The sequence below is a fragment of the Solanum verrucosum genome, unplaced genomic scaffold (genome assembly GCF_900185275.1).
Source record: "Solanum verrucosum unplaced genomic scaffold, falcon-dt-bn FXZP01000238.1, whole genome shotgun sequence".
In the NCBI taxonomy this organism is placed as follows: domain Eukaryota; kingdom Viridiplantae; phylum Streptophyta; class Magnoliopsida; order Solanales; family Solanaceae; genus Solanum; species Solanum verrucosum.
This window is the reverse complement of record NW_026020630.1, coordinates 2,869,387-2,892,666: the sequence shown is the minus strand read 5'-3', so window position 1 is coordinate 2,892,666 and position 23,280 is coordinate 2,869,387. Positions and strand designations below refer to the sequence as shown.

General features: G+C 31.5%; 2 protein-coding genes across 2 annotated transcripts; one reads left to right on the top strand and one right to left on the bottom strand.

Moving 5' to 3' along the window:
* Positions 1-13,543: 13,543 nt before the first annotated feature.
* Positions 13,544-14,582, top strand: LOC125811953 (calmodulin-like protein 3). The gene has a single exon (XM_049491503.1). The coding sequence runs from the start codon at positions 13,697-13,699 to the stop codon at positions 14,408-14,410; it is 714 nt and encodes a 237-aa protein (XP_049347460.1). The 5' UTR covers positions 13,544-13,696; the 3' UTR covers positions 14,411-14,582.
* Positions 14,583-15,105: 523 nt separating this feature from the next.
* Positions 15,106-22,979, bottom strand: LOC125811950 (uncharacterized). Its single transcript, XM_049491499.1, has 5 exons — positions 22,522-22,979; positions 18,613-18,766; positions 16,433-16,650; positions 15,713-15,886; positions 15,106-15,501 (listed from the first exon to the last, which is right to left on the bottom strand). Exons 1-5 carry the CDS (start codon positions 22,729-22,731, stop codon positions 15,412-15,414), a joined length of 846 nt encoding a protein of 281 aa, XP_049347456.1. The 5' UTR covers positions 22,732-22,979; the 3' UTR covers positions 15,106-15,411.
* Positions 22,980-23,280: the final 301 nt, after the last annotated feature.

Below are 23,280 nucleotides of genomic sequence, written 5' to 3'. Positions count from 1 at the left end.
TACATACAATTCCTATAGGCATATATAATATATAACCATGACTCTTAACTTGACTTCAGCGGACAACTATGTCCTCTAACTTTGGGAGTGCACAAATATGCACTTAAATTTGTATAAAATTGAACAAGTAGACACTAGTGTTTTACGTGACATAATACATGTAGGACACCACGTAAGACACAATATTGTCATATAGGGTGCCATGTAGGATGAATATGTCTATTTGTTCAATTTTATACAAGTTTAAGTGTCTACTTGTGCATACCCAAAGTTAAAGGTCATAGTTGTCAGCTGAAATCAAGTTAAAAATTATATTTATGTATTATATCATTCCTATATTATATATATATATATATATAAAAGGTAGGTTTGTTCAGAGTTCTGTTGTAGACCCAATCCAATATTCTTCTTGGGATCAGTAGTAAAAAGACTCCCACCCCCACCCCCACCCCCGTATTCCACCCCACCCCCACTCCCACTCAAATTACCCCTATAAAAACTGCCCATTCTTCTCCTCGTTCAACACTTCACTTCTTCCAAAATTCTCACTCACACAACAATTAAAAATAATCTCTATTTTTATTTTCTCAAGAAACCCTTTTTAGGGTTAATGAGATTCCAATTGGCTCTTTTTGTATTTTTCCACAGCTTTCTTGAACTGCATATATAATTATTCGATGAAGAGAGTTAAATTGTTGCGGTTCAATAAAGCTGTGGGAAGATATATATAGGGTCAAGAATAACATGTTTTTTTTTTCAATTGTTGAGATTTTTGAAGTTTTAGAATTGATTTTATCTTGAATTTTCATGAATTCATCAAAATTATTTTTGACAGATTTTTTGTTTTCATGAGTTCATCAAAACTATTTTTGATAGATATTTTTGATAAAAATTACATTTTTGTCCTGTTATGGATGATTTCATTAATTGTTAGATCTATTATCACATGTTATACTTAAATTGAGTCTCTTTTTATTTTCAATTTTAACCTAAAAATTAGTTGTTAGGATTTAAGATCTGATGCTATGATGAATTAGGCCCCCCTCATAGCGTAGCTTAATTTTAAAAATGAGTTAGCATAATTTTATTAGTGTTTTACTAGTAATTGTCTTGTACTCTGAATTTAATTTTTAACATATATACAAATTTTGCATCAAATTCTATAAAAATATTATTAATTTTGAATTCTTTTTTTTTTGTTCTTGTGTGATTGTAACTTCACATACTACTTGTTATAAGAGGTTAGATATTTGTTTGTAATATATTACATTGATGTTTAATTTAAAGTTCTAAATTATTCATAATAAAAATTGGATGATTCCTCTTCTTTTTTTAAAAAAAAAAAAAAACGTTTTCTCCTCTTAAAATGGAGAAAATCGTCTTAGAAAGCTTTAGAAAGCACTAACACTATTAAAAATTAATTGTTCTTGTGTGAAGTTAGAGATCTCACGTGACATGAATTTGAATTAATGTTTTAGTTGACTGACGGAATTTCCAATGGAAATCTCATTGGAAACTAATTCTTGTTTTTTTAGTAGTATACACCTATAAGAGATTTCACATGACATGAATTTGAATTAGTGTTTTTAGTAGTATACACTTGTAAAAGATTACATGTGACATGTATTTGAATTAGTCAATTTTTAGTAGCATACACTTGTAAAAGATCTCAGGTGACATGAATTTGAATTAGTTACATTAGTTGGAACCTAATATTATACACTTGTAAGAGATCTCATGTGACATAAATCTGAATTAGTCGAAACCTTGTCTAATACCATTTTAGTGCATAGCCTTTTTTTTTTAGTGCATAGCTTGTGACATGAATTTAAATTAATTGTTGTGACATGAATTTGAACTAGTCATAATTAGTTGGCCCTAATAATATACACCTATAGAAGATCTTATGTGACATGAATTTGAATTAATCGAAACCTTGTCTAATACCATTTTAGTGCATAGCTTGTTACTACTATGAAATTTTTCCTTTTATATTTGTATGTATAGGATGGACCACATTATTGTCATTTCATTCTCATATGGAGCCTTCCCAACTAACTATTATATATGTCTACATAAATTTTAAAGCTATTTATTTAAAATTAGGTAAAGCATTTGATCAGTATGTGCATGCATATATGTCAGACCATAGCTAATTTTCCAGCCATTTTAACCACTATAACAGAAAAATGGCAGAAAGCACAGGTTATAATATTCCATAATTATTAAATTTCAATATGAAAAAAAAAAAAAAAAAAACCTAAGGATGTTTTTCCACATGACTAAAGCAATTAAGCAAAGACAATGTAGCAAGAAAAATACTGAGATCGTTGTAGAAATTTATAAACAAATTTATGGTTATTTGAGTTATATACACTTAATATTAATAGAGAAAGTAGGATTTTTATCGAGGGATTTGACATATATATAAAAGATATTAATCTTATATATATTATGTGAAGTTTTGGTAAAAGGGGTTCAGGTGAACCTACTTCGACTCCTACCTTTACTTTGTCAATTGTATTTAATCGATCATAGCAAGTTACCTTGTTTCATTGACAACTTTAACTTAACGATGCTAAGAATTTATTTATCGATAGTGTACAAAACATAAACTAATTTGATATTGCTTGATCCATTATCTGTGCCAGGTCATGATTGATTTGTACTGTAAAAAGGTTAATTAGAGAATTTATTTCATTTGTATCACTTCCTTTTTTTAAAAAATAATAATATTGTTTGGGAAAATTGCTTGGACATAGAATTGTTATAATTAAATTTTGAAAGTCAAAGAACTCCGATCCAAAACATTGTTTTCATAATTTTCACTTCTAACCACTCAGAAATTTAATAAAAGAACTTCAATTTGTATTAATTTATCTCTGAACACAATTTCAATTTTCAAATACCGTACTATTTTCAATTTAAATTTTTTTTTTTTTTCAAATTTCACAATTCTTATGTCCAATGGCCGATTAATACTTACTAAAGTTGATGTTTAAAAATATAAATTGCTTTATTTGCTTTTATTTTAGAGGGTCAAGGTCTTTTTTTTTGTCCCACTGACACTGTTGGTTTAAAGTTAAACATCTGGGATCAACATGCAATTTTATATTTGGACTCAACTAATTATTACTAGTAACTTTGATCTAAATTTAACTTTTTGCCAAAAAAAAAGACAGGATTGAATTGAAAAGTTTTAAGATTAGACACCTTTAATCTCTCTTTTGATTATTTAATTGGAAAAAAACATTGAAAAATATGGGGAAAAAGAACTATGAAACTTAATCTTGTGTTGATTTGGCTGTCTTATTAGTTTTGTTTGAACCATTTTTGTCAAAAAAAAGATGCCACACACAAAAGTACAATACACTTTTTTTTTATATTATCATTAGTTATTTGAAATTTACTGATCAAACTAACTCGAATTTGCAATGTGTTAAAGTTCATTAAATGGAAAAGCACTTGTTAAAATTGTATGGATAATTAACCTCTTTTTTTACCAGTATTTGAAAAATATCCCGTATTTGAAAATGTGTAAATTGTTCGATTAGACACATCATGATAATATAATGAATTTCAAACTATTTTTAATTATAAGTTCGAAAAATGACTATTTTTTTAATTTTAACCGAAGCACTCTTTATTAGGATTTTGTCAATTTTCAGAGCTCAAACTCTTATAAGGATGAAGAGATCCTATCCATTTCATTAGTTCTGTTAGAGTTTTGCCCTGATTTTCTTTTCTTATTTGAAGTTTGTTTTTTTTTTTCTTAAAGAAAAGTCAAAGTATTACCATAAATGCTTGGATTTTTTCTGAAAGGAAAATATAATTTTCTTCCATATTTGATTTATTCTTTCATTAGAGGAAAAGTTTGAAAATCTATAAATTAAAGATCCCTATTATTATACCATAACACAATAACACTCACAATGTAGTGATTTAGAGAGTCTTGATTATGGGGAGATTTTCTCCTAAACATATATATGTTTTTCAATATTAGTCATATGTAGGTCATTTGACCAAAGCATATCAATAACATTTCTTTAGGATACTTTTCTTTGTCGTCTGATTTGTTAATCATATGATTTGCAATTGTAAGCTTCCACATGACGCCCTAATCACCCTTTCGAACCCAACAAGTTCTCAGTGGTAAATGTAAAATACCTATCAAAACCACGCAGGTGTGTTAGGTTTCGAGTAAATCAACTATTTCATTGAATATTTGTTATTTATCATCAACATAGATACCGGTTAACTTTGTCCCAAGTGACAACACAATATTTTCTTTTTTTCCTAATTAATTACATATTCATGTTATATTCCTGCATGAATGCCTGAATTTTTTGCACCGGAGCTCTTCTAGCCACTAACGGCTCATAGGCCTCCTCATCCTGAAAGGGAAAGGGAGCAGAGGGTAGGATATGATCACGTGAGGGACACGAAGGCATTAAGAAAGCAATCGAACGGTAGTGATTTAGTGCGACAATACTCTGGCTTCATGGACCTAATTTTTAGGGACGGACTCGCTAGTGTCCCGGGGGTGACACTACACACTGAATTGCCCACAACACTATTTTTCCACAGGGCTGAATCCATAGAAACAAGCTTAGCTAGCGTCATACCTATAGTAGGAGATACCACAGTGACCATGTTGATATTTTGGAAAGTTTTTATTGGGATATGATTTTTATGGGGAACAAATTTGACCATGTTTAATTAAAGAATTCCAAAGCACTCTTATATATACAAAAAATATATATATATATCAATTTTTCCTACACTTTGATGGACAAATGTTATTTTGTCTTTGGAAGTACTTTCATAAGAAAGGACAAATTGTTAGCCAGAAGCGGAGCCACATCGATTCAAAAGTTGGTGTAACTGAATTCTCTTTATCAGAAAATTACATATATATAAAATTACTTGTACTCAATTGTCAAAAGATCCATTATAATATAAAGAGTGTTTTAAAAATATTTTAGATTATGCATTCAACTCTTAATTTTGATATTTCAACTTTTTGTAATCTTCCCACGCCTACTTATTAGCAAGTGATTTATCGTTTTGATGACATTATAAAAAATAAATAAACTAATATTGATTGTTGAATAAAATTCTCCTTCTTTAAATTGAGATGATTAATATTATCTCGATTTAGAGTCTCAATAAACGAAAACTTCTTGATGTATGAGGAAATTATAACCCTACCCATCGGAAATACAGATAATATCGCGATTAGTAAACTTCAACTACTGAATAATACAACTCAGCATGTGGAGTGAGTAAGCTGCAAGCTAATTTTGTGATTTTTTATTATGCAAAATTACTACACATATAATTGTGTCACATTTAATAAATTAAGAAGTACTAGCATTATTATTATTTGCCAGCATTTTTGCCACTAATATTTTCCCTTGCAAGTTGGCCATTAATGATTTTCTCTATTAATTATCTAATAATGACTCTGACATTGGTGTGGAATAAATACTAAAATCCTAAGGTATTAAACATATCAACCACTTTATAAGGGTAAAATATTTTTGGTACTAACGTGTAATCATTAAAGAAAACCCCATTTTTATCGTAACGGAGTCAACTGATACTCCTTCATACTTTCGAAAATTACATTATACGTAGAAGAAAAGAAAATTTCAACCGTTTCTAATTAGTTGTTAATCTTATTTAGTGACAAATTAATAAGAAATCTATAGTGTTTTTTTAATCGCGCAAATAATAATTAGAAGTACTCTCTAAGATCGTCCAATTAATTAACAACATAATCACTAGCTAAGATAATTCTTGAGCATGCACTTAATGTGACTATATATGTCGTAAATCCCATAAAATTAGTACTTACATTTACTCAGAATTGTGACGGAGTCGTTGTTACTTTTTCATTTTTAATAAGAGATTTTGGGTTTAAATTTCTAATATAGAAATTATGCTTTATATAGATGATGCTTTACTCTAAATGTGATACAATTCAACCTCTCTAATTAATGAATACCATATACTGAATGAGAAATCAGAAAAAAAGTTCTTATAATATGTGCAAATTCACAAGGGGTAAATAAAATTATTGTTTTTTTTATTCAGATAGTAACAAAAATTAACCTTTTACACGGAAAGAAATGATATCATAAAGTAGCTAAAAACAAAAGAGCAAACAATATGAACAATATCAATTATTTTGATGGTAATAGAAGAAAGCTAGGGAATCTTCTCTGCTATTTGTTATCTCCTTGAGTGCAATCTTTTCTCAAACCATATGTAAATGTCGAAGGCTTTATACATCGGGATATCCAATGAAAGACAAGAAATTTTATTTATCATTTGTTATCACATTTTTCACACTCTTCGAGTGTGATCTTTTCTTGAACCATATGTGAATGTCAAAAGTTTTGTTCATCAAAATTCTGAGGAAAGGAATCTTATCTACCACTTATCTCATTTTTTCACGCCCCTCGAGTGTGATCTTTCCTCAAACCATGTGAATGTCGAATGGTTTGTGCATCGAATATTCGATGAAAGACAAAAAATCTTATTTGTCACTTATTATCTTATTTTTCATGCTCCTTGAATTCGATCTTTTCTCTGAACCATGTGTAAATGTCAGATGCTTTTTTAGCATCAAAATATCCAAAGAAAGACGAGAAATCTTATTATCACTTATTATCACATTTTTCACTAGTCTAAAAATATTTACTCAAAATTCATAAAATTCAAATCAAAATCAAGAAAGATTTATGTTTTCCACATAAAACTTATCTATACAATCAAATCACTTAGCTTACAAGACCACTTACAAAATAAAATTTATAATTAATTAATCTTAGCTATCACAAGTTAACTATTATAAGCCAAACCCCCACTACTATGAGTGATGGCCATGACAGATGGATTAATCAAAATAAAACAATGTAAAATATTTTGTATACTATTAATGAATAAAAAAATGATATTACCTTACTCTTATTCAAAATCTAGAACTCATAAATAATGTGGTAAGTAAACAATCTTTCATTTTAATGAAGAAAAAATTCTTAACCCCAAAAAGGAAATAAGTCGAAAAGTTCCAGATTTGGGATCTACATTCTTGACAAAAGAAATATATACAAAAAAAACAATATAGAAAGGGAAAAAATGGGAAAGAATTAGAAAATTATAATTCTCAAAATGTTGATATAGTAAAAATAAAAAATAAAAATGTAATGAGAGAATCTTCTTGGATTAAACTAAATAATTGGAAGTTGTTTCATTTATCAGCATCTAAAAGAAGAAAAAAAAACAAGGTAAAATTATAAGGTAATTTCAAGAATTTACCATAGGCTATATATATATAGCAAAATGTTGAACCAATTGCAAACATCCTCCACAAAATGGACATCCACTCAAAAAAGTCCTAAATTCACCATGTTTTCCCACAACTTTCTTGAACTTTCATAGCTTAATTAATCTCATCCTCTATCAGAAAATCGCTAATTTCCAACGAAATTCATTAGAATTTGGCTAGTCAAGAACATTTATGATGAATTTCATGTTACCATGAGCAAAATTCCGTCTAGACATAATATGTCAGAAATTAGCAATTTTCTGATAATAATTAGTAATTACCAATTAGATGAAAATTCAAGCAAAAAAGAAGTTCAAGAAAGCTGTGGAAAAACATGATAGGACTTTATATAAATCTTCATCATTTATGAATCTTCAAGAGGAATATGAAGCAAAAAAGAGAGAGAAAGTTTGTGAAGTGAAATTAGAAGCAAATGCCCATACAAATGAACAAGTTCTAAATAAGGACCAGACTAGCATAATTTATCTATATGGTGGAACCAACTTTATAGAACTAACTAGAGGGGGAGGGGCATATTGGTCAATGAAGTACACAAATTTACTCGCGATGTTAACATCAAACCAATATATACTTGACACGTGCTTGTATATAGATGTACGTTTTCAATTTTCACTTAACTATGGTTAATTAGTACATATTCTCGCTTCATTAGATATCCTAGTCACTTTCCCATGAGAAATCTGTAAGATGAATGTTGTTTTAGTGCAAATTTTTCAAGTACAAAATTTTGTTCTTATTTTGTACATTTTTTTGGTGAAGATTCCATATCAAGTGAATATGCAGTTTTTTCAATTCTTGGCTAATAAAAAAAATACATATTAATATACTATTTTGAGGCTGAAATTTTCAAATAATGTCTAAAACAATATATTAGGATTGGTTTTATTGGGTTAGTTGAGTCTGATAAAAGAATTATATTGAGAGAGAATTTTAATTGAGACATGTAAATTAACGGTCAAAGAATAAATACGAGCCCAAAGTTGGATAGTAAGTGAAATTTTTTTATCGCAAAAATATGACGATTTATATATATATATATATATATTGATCGAGTGCGTAGTGGGGCAAAGGAGCCAACGTTAGATGGGGTCATACATCTTGAATAGAAACAAAAATCTTTATATCATTGTTTTTTTTTAATACAAAAAATCATATAGTATATAGTTTTGAAAAAAAATATTTGAATTGTTAGACCAAAATAATTATGAATAAGGAAAAGAAAGAAAATAAGGGTATCCCATCCCCATCACACGTTATCATATGTGGGCATGATGTTATTTAATTTAATTTAATTTTGGAACAAAAAGTATGGGGTTTTTATATGGTCCCCCAATTTTTATTTTCTTATGTACCATAGACTTACTAATAAATATTATCTTGATGCATGTATGATAATCATGTTAAAGGAAGTAATTTTGACGTTCTAAATTCAACTAACGTATCACTTGAATCAGTGAATCACAATGAAATCATTGTGTTCATGAGACGTGAGCTAGCGCTCTTGCGTGCACTTCAAAAATTGTGAATGCTCGTGAAAATTGGAGTCAGCTAGTCCTTCATGCATCCAACTTGTATAGAAAAGTTTGATAATTTAATTTCTAGAGGAAATATATATGGTTTATTTCCTCACTTGCTCTAGTCATTGTGCTTGCAAAATACAAAATAAGCAGATTTTGAAAGCTTAAGACTGTTGCGTCACTTTGTTTGATATTAGAGATTTTAATTTTTTTTCTCCACATAGTTAAATTAACTATAATCTTCAAATGTACCTTTCTACAGCAATGCATATATAATTAATTGATTTTATTTTTACCTATAAATAAGTAAATATTTTGACAAAATGTAATACTAATCTATCAAAAAAGATGAAGTGCTAAATAGTACTCCATATAGTAACTTAAAATTCACTGGCAGTGTAACTTTAAAATTATACAAATGTGAAAATGATAAGATGATGATCATATCACATCATGTTTGTTGCAGATGATAGGGATTGATGGACAAAGCTAGCTAGGAAAAGTAACACGGAGGGGGGAAAATACCGAGTCAGATTCAGAATTTAATTTTTTATTTTATATATATATAAATGTATGTACAAATTAAAGATTATTAAATTATTTTGAATCCGTTGATAACATTGTGAATCCGCCACTGATCGTAAGTTCATGATGGAGAATCAAACTATTACTAAAAAGATGGGAGTTTAAGTAGTCAAACAATTGAGCTACTCAGATTCTCTAGTTTACTAGGAGTGTCAAATAAACGAGTTGAGATGAATTTAGTGTCACCTTTAGTGTCAATAATAGACATTATTTCGTTTAAATGAATAGCCACTTTTCAACTTCTGTAATTAAGAAATAGTTATTGTCATGAAGTTTTAAATTCTATAGGTGAAACTTTAAGATATTATCATAGAGCTACAATTATAAAATTTAAAACTTTATAACATAACATAATTACTTTTTTAAAGACAGAACTAAAAGTGACCCGTGAACGATATTTCTATGGTAAAATCTTGTATATATTTGAACATGGTGGGCATTGGGCTCCAATGTCTTTCCTGATTGGACTATGAGATTTTGTTTTTAATATATTTTATAAAAATATATATATAAAGGAAAAAAAAGTGAAATGGATTTTTTTAATATATAGCACATTTGTATAATAAAAATATTACTACTATTAGTCACTACTAGCCAGGTAACATTAGGTCCACATTTATTACACAGCTTGTTCTTTTGTTTTTGTTCTTCCCAAGTTGAAGCTTAATTTTTTTTCAAAAAAATAAATAATGCGTAATACATCTCGTGCTCATATAGGGTTTGAAAAAGAGTCATACCCTAAGAATATGATGTAACAATCGATATTCACTGATTCTCATGTTTACGCAAATTCAAAGTAGGCAATAGGATTTATAGGGGTCATGTAATATAGACAGTCTAACCTATATATAGGTTATACGGAAATTACTCCAGTCAAATTAATCTCAATCGCAATTTTAAAAAAAAAGTGAAATTCACAAATATCGAATTTTAGCCCTTGTAATTGAAAATAACCACGTCCCTAAAGGAGTTTTTTTTTAATTTCTTAGGTGAAACTTCAGGATATCTTCACATATGAACTTGAAATTACATGATAATGATTGTTTTTCAAAGACATAGTTGAAAAATGATTGATAGTGGTCGATATTTCTACACCAAAAAAATTATGGACGTCAACAATATATAAAATGTAGTTGATGTTGCACCTCAAAAAGTTACATACACCAAAAATGCAAATACAAGGCCTCGATTAAATTTTTGAAATAAAACTCATACACTTTAAATTCTGACGGTGGCACGGAAATAGATTAGGTTGGTTTTGGTCGTGTGGTTGGACTGCAAAAAGTCCCAAAAGGCAGAGTACATACACACTTTCTGGAAGACTGCATGCATATATGTTTTTTCTCTGCAATACTCTGTGTAAGTAAATTCACGTGTGCTCTGCAAAACCAGCTACTAACAACCCCACCCCCACGCCCTTTGTTTTTTTACGTAGTTAAAAAAGACAGTTCGATGTACAAAATATCTCATATTAACATAAAATTTGAAAAAGAACTACATCCTAAGGGGTAATATGACATAGAGTCAAAGACAATCTATAAACTAATACAAGTATTAGTGGTTGTTTTTATAGGTTTGCTTTTTATGTTGTTAAAGGGACAATCTGATAAATGAAACATCTCGCGTTCATGTAGGGTTTATTTTACCTTAATAGAAATAATAATGGTTGCTTTCACGGCTCAGTTTTTTATGTAGTTGTAGATCTAAATTTTAGACATTGTGAGTTATTTTGAATAAAAGACATAAGTTATAAATATATACTTATAAGCTCTATGTATATTATAGGGTTCGATAGTAGGGAACGTAATACAAAATTCTGCAAATTAAACCGTGAACTGTTTGTTAGATTTATCAGTAGCTTGGTATTTGAACATTCTTTGGCGAAAAAAATTATGTTATACATTAAATATAACTTTGTATACACTAGGCAAAACCAAAATTTTCACTTAGAGAATTCAAAAAATAAAGAAATAAACACACGCTCATCAATCGAGGTATCGAGTAACTATCCAAGCTTTTTGGGCTTATGAGAAAAAAGGCTTATTGGCCTACTATCTAGAGATATTGGGCTTTGCTAGTTAGTGTTGTGTAGCAAAGAGGTTTTGGGTCTCATTATTGGTGGGCTTGGAGGGTGGAAAAATTGTGAAAATAACGTCCATTGGTCACTTTCCGGTTATTGTATTTAAAATATAGTCATTATTTTTTTTATTTTAACAAAATAGCCATTATTTTGAAATTTCAAGTGTCAAATGTGAAATGGTGTGATATTGTCCTGAAGCTCCATTTATTGGATTTGAAACTTCACGACAATGATTATTTTTCAATAATATAGGCTAAAAATTGGTTATTTATGAATTTTATCCATAAAAAGTTCGAAAACAAGTCCTTAAAGTCCTGAAATCTTAACGGATAATTTGACATAGAATTGTAGAGGATTATATAATCTTGAAATTATACAAATAATCTAGATTTTTTGGGGGGTGGCCGTGAGGCCAGAGGTGAAGTCAGAATATTAACCTTATGGATTCTAATTTTATAATGACGATTTCAAGTGTTGATAATTGTGTTGTAAATTTAATATTTGTACATATTTAATAAACCTTTTAATACAACTACACTATTTGAGCAAAAATAATTGGGTTAGACCGAACTCGTACCCAAGCTACTAGCTCCCCCCTGGTTGGGGGTGGGGGTGGGGGTGGGGGAGATTGAGTGAAGAATCCAAATTAAATTCTATCTATGCATGAAAGGAAAGCAAAGAATATATGCTGCAATAAAGTCCCTAGGAAAATTTTTTATTGTTTCATAAAATTGAACAAGAAATTTTATCTGTTAAATGCCAGTAAAAATTGAGTATATAGTAGTATTATTGCAACACAATATATTCCAAGTGACACATTTTATTATTCTGAAAATTCCTACCACTGACAAATTTTAACTTATTTTATAAATGATTAAATAGCACTTTTAAAAATGACAAAAGAAGTAAAATATAATGTTTTCATTTAGTATATATAAATTTTTGTATATTTTTCTGCCTGCTCCAACTATATTGTATATTTAATTTTACAAATAATTAAACGTTAAAATTTTGGAAAGATTCTTTGCCTTGATAAAACGCATTCCACTTTGTATTTTATTATCAAACATGTAAGCTTATGGAATATTTTTTTTTGTGTCTTCCAATTAAAAATATTCATAAGTAATTATATATAATAAGCATTAATTGGCAACTACATAAAAATGGTTTAAAAACTTATTATCACACGTTAAACTATAAAGAATAGTAATTAATATTTACATTGTTAATGTCTATATAATTTAAATCCTTAGAATATTATCGGTTTGAAAGGGTATTTTGGAGCAACAACAAATTATCTATGTTTAACTTGTAAGTCACGAGTTCGAACCGTAAAATCAACTATTGATATTTACATCAAAATATGCTTCTAACATTATACCTTCTAATTAGGGTGCATTTTTTTCTCGTACCCTGCATGAACATGAAACGTTTTGTGCACCAAAATACATTGAGAAGTTCATTAAAGGAATAAAGGAAAAAGAGAAAGAAAGAAAATAATAATTAAAGAACATGAGGTCAAAAATAGGGGACCAAAATGGGACTACAATGTGCCTAATAATTATTCACCAGCAAAAGTTGCTTTATTTATTAAAGGCTCATTAACGAGGAAGTGATTGTTAGGAACTTTTTATTTCAAAAGTTAAAATTTGAAACATCTAATTAAGATTAAAAGAATCTTTCGCCTCTACTTCATGTTTCAGTTCTAATTTCTTAATTTCTTCCGTTGTAACTTCTGATCTAATAACCCCTTGTTATGTTACATTTTGTGATCTTTCGCTTTAGTCCGTGTGTTTTTGCATAGCTTGAACCTGATGTTGATTTTTTTATTTAAATATCAACTTTAGATTTAGAACAACACCGGCCATCTTATTAGTTCATCTATCATTACTGAAAACCCCCAACGGTTATTCGCCTGCGTTATCTCACACTCCCTCAACAAATTTGGATTTCTTCTTTCATTTTCCTAGCTACCCCACCACAAACCTTAATCAGTAGTTTACTAGTTACTTTTGACAAAGGGTATCTCTTCCTCTTCAACTTATTGACACTTTGTTTCTTTTCATTTAAGCTCAATTCTCCATCTTTTTCACCATTAATATTCATTTCTTCTTCCTATTCCCATTGAACTTCAACCATCACAAAGCAAAATAAAAGATGTTGACACTATTAGCCATTCTTTTCTTAGCAATTCTCTTCATTATTGGCCTTATCACAACAATTTTCAATTTCCCAACTAACAAGTTCCACTCTTTGATTCAATCAATCTCACTAAAATCTCAACCTCTCCAAGAGAAGACCATAATAACACCCTCATCATCATCAGCAACAACATCCATGGCTGATCAAAAGAAGGTAAAAAGCTTTAACAATTACAACAAGGTTGAACTAATGGGTATTTTTTCAACTTTTGACAAGAACAATGATGGTTACATAACAAAGCAAGAATTGAAGCTGTCTCTCAAGAATATTGGGATTTTTATGGAGGATAAAGATATTGTTGATATGGTTGAGAAAGTTGATTCAAACAAAGATGGTTTAATTGATCTTGATGAGTTTTATGAACTTTGTCATACTTTCTTGGGAATAGAGGGAGTGGAACAAGAAGGTGAAATGGATCAAGAAGAAGTGGCTAATAGAGAGCAAGGTCTTAAGGAAGCTTTTGATGTGTTTGATCATGATAAAGATGGATTAATATCAGAAGAAGAATTGAGTAAGATTCTTTCATCTTTAGGAATGAAAGAGGGTAAGAAATTGGATCATTGTAAAGAAATGATAAAGAAGGTTGATGTGGATGGAGATGGAATGGTGAATTTTGATGAGTTCAAGAAGATGATGAAAGCTTGTGGAACTCTTGTTCCATTTTCATAAGCAACCATATACCAATTGAAGAAAATAGCCTTTTGTTACAAGCTATACAAATTTCTAGTAGTCTTTTGTAATCTCTCTCTTGTTATACAACCTTCTAGGCACGAAACTCGAGATGATAAACTCGACTTTTTATTCTTCTCTATTTAAATACTGAACTTAGTTCGCTTGATGCCGAACTTGGATTTGTACTGCCTTAAAACACAAGTCTCTCAACCTTTGTCAATTGAATGTGTAGGGAAAGAGTAAGTATTAATCTAATGTGTGGCTTTCAGGGCAAACAAGCTCATGGTTCTACTGAAAAAAATTATGTTTACTAATTACTTTATTTATATTCTAATGTTATGATGATTGATCTATATAAGTTTACAAGCCTCCAACTCAAAAAAAAAAGCGAGGATATACTAGTATTCATTCATTAGTTACAGGTTCGAATCGTGAAAGCAGCCACTAGTGCTTATATTAGGGTAGACTATCTAGGTAACCCTGCGTGAACGCAGGATGCTTTGTACACTGGCTGCCCTTTTAGAATTCATCCATGAGACTTCATTTTGTATCCATAGAGTATCAAGATTTTGAAACTTGGCCAGTTTCATGAGATTTACAGTCCATGGCAACGTCATTCCCATAGGATCGAGTAAATTTACTCTATATATCATATACACATGAGAATTTTATCAAGTGGAGCAGAAATCAAATCCGACGAAAGAAACAAATAAAGCATAACAATCATGTGTTGAACATCCTCTTAACAGCAGAAAAAGAACAGAATTGTATGAACTTTCGATACTATAATTGAAACAACAGAAGAAAAACAAATAAAAACTTGTATGAACAGTACAAAGTACCCTTTGTCTAGTAACTGCAGCAGGGCACTTTAATCAAAAAACAGAAGTTCTAGCTTAATATCATCATTCATCTCTAGGAAACATTTGCTGCTACTGTGACGACAGGATATTACTGTTGCTACCTATGTTACGCAGCCAATAGGGACATGATACGTACTAAAAGACATCGGGGTTGAAACGCCCTGGAATGGAGTTGTTGCTTTGTTGAGCTTGCTTGAGGTGCATCGTGAGAGCATAGTTATTGACCTGATGACACAGAAAGGCCAAAACAACCAATGAGAAGTGGGGTCCAGAACAGTAAGAAAAGAAAATGATGAAAATTATAATCACAAACCCCGACAAGCATCTTATTGTCATTCGGTTATAGTGAAAGAATGGACAGAATGAGGACCAATATGCAATTTCCAGCAAACGAAATGAACCACAAAAATATCATCAGCTCTAAGAGAAATTTGACCTCAAGGGTTCTAAGCTGCTCCTGGTACTGAGCCACCGACTGCTTCAGCTGATTCAACTCGTTCCCTCTATCCTCGAATTCCTTCTGACGCTCATGCTGGATGGCAACTGCTCGCTTGAAAATAGCATTCTCTTGTATAAGAGCTTCTAACTGCTGCTTGAGCATCATATTCTCCTGTATCACAACCAAACTATAAGCATATGGATATGGATAGCAATTTGCTCTTTGATTAACAAACTTCATCAAAATAAGATATACGAGTAACAAACCAGAATAAACAAGATAATCAGTCTGTCCTATGGCCTATGGGGCTATGCTAGCACAGACACCCCCAATGTTAATGAACATTGTTTTTTTTAAAAAAGGGGACGGGGGAAGGGGGACACAAGAAGGTCACAAAGAACGAATATTACTAGCTTATTTCCCAATGAGACACAAGCACTCAACATATAAGCAGCTCACCCTTTCAGAATAACTATTTTCTTCACGTTGACATTGAAGTAAAAGCAAACTTTCCAGTTCTATATCATACTTATTTTCTTTTTTCTCTTATTTAAGCAATTTGTTCTTTGTTGCATTCCTTCATTTACCTCTTATTGAGGTCCCCCAAAAGTAACTGTGCACGTTGACAGGGTGTTTGTAATGCATAGAAAATAAAAAGAGATGTCAGGGTTTTCACAATGCTGGAAAAGTAAATACTTAAAAGAACTTGGGGCCCACCTTATGGAACCCGCAGGCCGCCTCTGTTGCACGAGCACATATGGTCTTCTCAAGAGCCTCAAGAGCTCGTGAAGCACGGGCTTTAGCATCATCTATATTTGACGCACTCATCATCTCTCCAACAAAAAGATCCACCCATTCTGTACCCTGCAAATGCACCACTTTTGCAGAAGATAAATCCTCTGCAGATGGGGTCTCACCATTAGTTGTAGCCGCACCTGCAACAAGGTGAAGGAACTATGCCAATGTAAGGGGAAATCAGAATTGTGCCAGCGAATCTACATCCAGTGCTTTAAAAAACAAAAAATGAATGTAATGTTACAGCTTAATATCAGTGGGGAAGATCACTTGTCACAAGTGGATCAAGATGGAGATATAAATTACACAGTTTTCAAATACATTCAGCAAAGCAAGGTTGGAAACAGTTCTACTTTATGGTAGAGAAGCAATTTCTTTTAAGTCTTCCCATCTTTTCATAACAGGGTTGTCTGGTGTAATTATGTAGCAGTAAAGAAGCACACAGAGAAGAGTTATACGAGTAATTTACCTCTCATTGTCTGATCACGAGATCAAAAAGTATGGGGATTAGCAGCAATAGTTTTCAAGAAACAAGGCATTTATATTCCAATAAACTAAACAGCTTAACCTGACCAAACTTAACTGTGTCATGAAAGAGTGTGTCGGTTTTTAACCAAAACTCTGATTCCCTTATTGACTAGTCAATCTTTTTAGTTGAATCACAACCATAAATAAGGCACTTTCATTGTTTAATTTCCTATATTACTACCAATTCTTTCCCTTATACTTCCACTCAATGACACAATACTAATTGGCCCTTCACCACTAACAACAACATAATACCCAGTGTAATCCCACAAGTGGGGTATGGGAGGGTAGTATATATGCAGCCTTACCCCTACCTTGTGCAGGCAGAGAAGTTGTTTCTGGTAGACCCTTGGCTCAAGTAAAATTGGCCCTTTACCACGAGCAGAAAAAAAAAGTAACTGAGTAATGTCTGTATAAACTAATACAAAGAATAAGCATTAAAGGTAGAAAATTAAAGAGATGAAGCTATCACAAGAACGACCATGCTATTAGATACTTCAATAGTTAGTTGGTTTAAGATACATAAAGTGGTGGTTTGTTAGCGCAAGCAAAGAAGCAGATAAACCTCCACCATAAATATCAAGCAACTTTACAAGTATGAAATTGCCGAAACAAAGCAAGATGACGAGTTAATAATATGGACCACAAGTGACCACATGCTCAATTTAAGAAGAACAAAAACCACAAATTGTGAAGCATTAAAATGATAAGCAGTTACTTAAACATTCGCAATTGAAATATCTCCAAAATTGATACATGTTATAGAGCAGAAGTAGGTGAGTTGACAGGACACTGACAAACATTTAGAAAATGGGAAAATCAATAAAGTGCAGTACTTGGCGTAAGAAAGAGCAGAATTTTACACAGATGAATGATGACATCATGTGGATTTTTTGTTTGTTAAAATGACAAGTATTATTGATGTCAAAATCAACATGTCAAAATCAACACTAAGAAGTGTCATGATTACATCAAAAAAGTAATTAAAAAATAAATGAATGAAACTTGGCTATTTATACAAAAGATTCAAGGGTCGTTTGGTTGGGAACAAGTTATCCCGGGATATGTATATGGAATAACTTATTCCATCACTATGGTATAAATAGTGGATAAATAATCCAAGGACTACCCAATACCTCCAACCAAACGCAGGATAAAATAATCCTGCATTTTATCCTGGGATTATTATACCTTATACCTCACACCAAACGACTCATCAATGAATTGTAACGGGGACTCACTATCCTCTAACCATTTCTTTTTACACCGAAGTTTTAAAAAAAGGTAATTCAGTGCACAAAGCACCCGAGCTAGCAGGGTGCAAGAAAGGACCGCACTCCAATGGGTGTAATGTAGACAGCCTACCCTTATGCAAGCATTAGTGGCTGCTTACACCAAAGAATTAACATATGGATTTGCTGAGCATTACAAAAAGATCAACACTAAGGCATACTACAATGGGTAGGAAGTTGAAAAAATGATCTCTAAAATGATCTCAGTCAAGGCAACAACACCAAAAAGGGGGGAAATAATCAACCACCAATCAAAAACAAACAAAAAAATTCAATGCGCACCTTGAGTAAAAGCCTGGCTGCTGGACTCATGTGTAGCACCAGAGCTTCCTGCCACAGGCCTCCGATTATCACCAGATCCCAAGCGGAGCTCATTCAGGCATTTTATAGCAGAATCTAGATCATCACCGGATTCTTCAAGTGCTCTCTCAACCAACTAAAATATCAAATCTCTAGGTTAAGTTTTCTCTTTTAAGGTAAATAAAGAAGATATAACTCGAGATATCTAATGCAAATAAATGTTTTCATACCCGAAATTGAAGAGTTAAACATGGAAATCCATTTAAATAAAAAAACAACAGCAAAAGTTAGATGCATTAGTGATATCACAAGATGATGGTAAGCAGACCGCATACCATTTCTGGATCGCAAAATTGATAGGAATCCTCCTAGACTACCAGAATGCACATTCAAAAATCAACAACTTATGTCATCAAAAGAAATGAATAGAGGAGTTTTGAAATTGCCCAGCGAGAGATCAACTGAAGTAAAATTGACTCCACCAGTAGGAAACAAAAGAAACAACTTTTTCTCCCTTTTTGGTATTTGCCTTCTATTTTGTAACGTAACAGAAGGCTTTATGGCTAAAACGTCAACCGACAAAATCATATATGATATGCATTAACAGTATCCCTGAGAAGGATGCACTTTTTCGATTCTTCTTAAGTGAAAAGGAAATTTGGAATGTTGTACTTGACGGGTTCCTCAATATTTTCAGACACTTAAAAAATCTTGCTATGTTACAAGATAAAGTATGATGTTTGTTCTTTTTGAACAAGCACTTATCTTTTTAAGCCCTGTGAACTTTTATTGGTTTTGATACCCTTATATAATTTCCATCATTCTTCTATTATTGTCACACCTAAAGTAGGCGGATTAGCAACTCTAGTAAGCATTCATTAATTTTGCAACACTTTTAGCAAATGAGTGATTGAAACCACATAAGTTGTGTCAAAGTTTCTTTATCCTAGTCATAGACTTGTAAAACTATATGGGATAAGAAGTGTGAGGCCTAAAGAACCTCTAGCTCTAGAGAAACCCCCTAATTGACCTTCAAAGACGAATTATTTAGCATTTGAATGAAATAGACCCAAGTGAATGGATACAAAACTCATACAACCAACTCCGACTAATTTGGAATAATATAAAATTAAGGTATAGTTGATTGATTGAAAAAACAAAAAATAAATAATGACAACGATGATAATAATAACAAAGGTAAAGAACACAACTACTTGGCCAATGCTGATGTTCAAAAGTTGTGTTGTAATAATTCAAATCAATTTTTGCATTTATTCCCTCCCCTTTTAAGAAGTTCATCTTTTTGCATAATATCAGAAATTGAATGGATTAATGAAAGAATTTTCCTTAATAATTAAGGAAAAATAGGAGCAGACATTAAGTAAAGAGAATGACCCCTTAACATTCAGTAAAGTTTCTCACAATCAACTCTCAAGAATATAACTTCTTACACTTGAGCCATTTGATTCATGGACCATATAATAACTACTGGATTGCTTTTATAGTTATCAGATGTGGTTATGTCAATGTTTGATTAATCATATTGCAAAATGGATATGTGGTGTATTATCTAAAATATATACATAATGTTTTATTTCGAACAGAAACTCTTAAACTATAATACATCACTCTATCCAACTTCCAGTTGGTTTATTACCATATGTGATTAAAAAAAAAAAAAACACATAATTAGAAATTAATATATTTTTTAGTTATCAATGTTAAATACCTCGAACAAAGAATAATTTCAAGATCAAAATATAAGACAGGATATCCTTAAGTATGAAAATAACTAAATATTGCATTCCTCTTTTACACATGGAAGATTTATTAATAATTAAAAGGTGAGAAAAAGCTCAAAAATGTCCCGTTAGTTTGAGCTCTAAATTAAAATCATCCCTATCCTATCATATGGAGCACAAATGATCCTCTAAGTATGCAAAATTAATACACATTTAGTCTAAACTCTAAACTTAATGAAGATGTTAAAACCTAACAGATCCCAATCACGTGTTGTTCACACCACTCTCTTTCTTTCCTACCTCTTTGTGTCGTCATTCTAAAAGTGTACTAATTATGCATACTTAAGGGACCATTTCTGCTCCATATAATAGAATAGGGATGACTTTGATTCAGAGTCCAAACTTAAGGGACAATTTTGGGTTTTTTCTCACTAAAAGGTTCTAGAACCTACCACTTGTCAAAAATTAAGTCCTTGATCGATGTTAGGAATTCCATCCAAATGAACACAAAGTGTCCTAGTAACAAGGTACAGATAAACCCTACAAAGTTAACTGATTTTTTGTGTGTGTTTTCTCTACGTTATTCCATGTTTATTTCCTTCAAATATCCAGCACTTCACACCGAGTATTAACACACCACATGAAGTTACAAGAACCAAAAAAATAATAATGTGGCATCACTTAGGCCACTTTCACTTTTCCAATTCTATATTATGTTAGTTTAGTGCACCCACGAGGTTCCCATATGTATAGATGATTAGGTGTTGTTCGCGGAGAACCATATCTTTTGTAAGGTTTTCTAATATTTGGTATACTACTTGTGTACACTCATTGTTTTGTCCCTTCTTCAGTAAATTATTACTTTATATAAAAAAATTATGTGAGTTTAGTCTGTTCCTTCAACAATCTTCTACTTTTATCTAAAGATGTTCTTTTACTTGATTACAGGAGACTCGATATATATCACTGCTTCAAAATAGTTAAGTATTTGCAAAGCCTGTCTTCCCTTTTTCATTTACTCATTTTTATTTGTAAACTCAAAGTTAAAGTCAGAAGAAGAACTTAATGACGTATATAAGTTGTTGAAATCACAGAACATATCAAACAAAAGGGCTTCAATTCATATACTGAAAATCTAACTAAAAGCTAGCTAACTCTTCTGCTCCCTTTCCCTCTTCCTCCATTGAAGGAGACTTGTGGAGAAAGCGCAGTTAATCAATCAACTTATCAGCCCAGTTCAAAGTCTTAAGAGAATATGTTAGCCTCACAAATGGAAGCACAAGTTCCTACAGTGTAAAGTGATAGATCTCCGTGGGTCTAACTTAAAACAATAAGCAGAGACGGAAGACAATCTTGAAATTAATTATGCTGGTTGTATGCCATGAAAAGTCAGCAAGAAGTTCAACTCCAAAAGGATAAAAAGAATCATAAAACAGGACTTCAAACAGCTAATAAGCAAATCTTCATCCAGCGAATTCAATTACAAAACCACCATAATCCTCAACAAGGAAGTGCATGAAGTTACCCCTCTAGTTACGGTGTTACACACCTAGTCTAGTTTAAGCAAAAGGTGTGCCAGAAATTAGCATCAGCTAAGTCATTAATTAAAACCACATTCCCCTAGTTCCCACTTACAACATCATAAGAAATACATCAACAAACTAACTAAATCACTCAAAAGGTACTCTCCCACATCCCAAAATAACTAAATGAAGGATGCAGTAAGCATTTTTCCCAACAGAGCTTCTCCAAAGTACTAACTTTTATTTTTCTATTAAGACATGTTCAAAACTTGCTTCTTCTTTTTTATAATGCCAGCTTGCACGCACCTAGACTGATTCCACCAGTACCTGCTACCTCCAACTATCAGCACAGGTACCGAATAACTCATAAGTCCAATACTTTTTTGAAAACATTGCTTGTCAAGTACAATCAGAATGAAGGATTTTTACAATGCGATGATGTAAAAGGCAAACCTTCTCAATTGCTCTACTCTTGCCATATCAAAAGCCAAAAAAATAGATAAATCAAGCTTGTCCAATACCTTTTCCCCAACAAAACACATAATTTTACAACGAAAAATCTCATAAACAATATGAAACTGTAAACAATTGATTGAAACAATTAAAAAAACAAGAAAGAATTAAACCTGCTTGTCCATGTCAGAGAAAAGCATGAGAAGATGATCGAGTGCCGACGATGCAATCAAACTACCAGAGAAAACACGATCGGAATCAGATTTAGACCTCGCCGGTGAAAAAGTACGGCGAATCCTCTTCGAACCCGGCGTTGGCGCAGATGACGACGACTGAAAATCCTCAAACAAATTCGATCTCTTCCCGCACACTATAGCAGACATGATGTGCCGGAAAAAAAATCCTCTTTCAGATTTCTCCGATCAAAAGTTCCTCTTTTCCCGTTCCGATCATGCAGATTTATAAATTAAAAAAAAAACTTAAAAAATCAAAAAATTAATTTTAAAAAAATACGGTCAAATTGCTAAAATTTGCTATGAATCTATAAATAATATTCTGTAAATAAAAAGAAAGAAAAAATAATTTTTCTCTTAAATTCTCCCTCTTCACGAGAGAGAGACTCAGCTTCTTCAACTCTGTAAAAATGGAGATTGAACATTTTGAACAATGGTGTAACAGAGGATAAACTGACGGGGAGTTTACGAGTGTTAAACGACGGACTAATAAGAAAATGACAAGTGTCAAAGTGATTATTTTAGGATAAAGTGGATTAAAGTGTAATTTTGTTGATGGGTATGAGGCTGAGAGAATATATGTTATCTCGAGAGTCTTTTGGAAATAATTTTTTTACCTTCGAGAGATAGGGGTTAGAGTTGTGTATACTTTACATTCATCGGACCCTATTTTGTAGGATTTTACGGAGTATGTTGTTG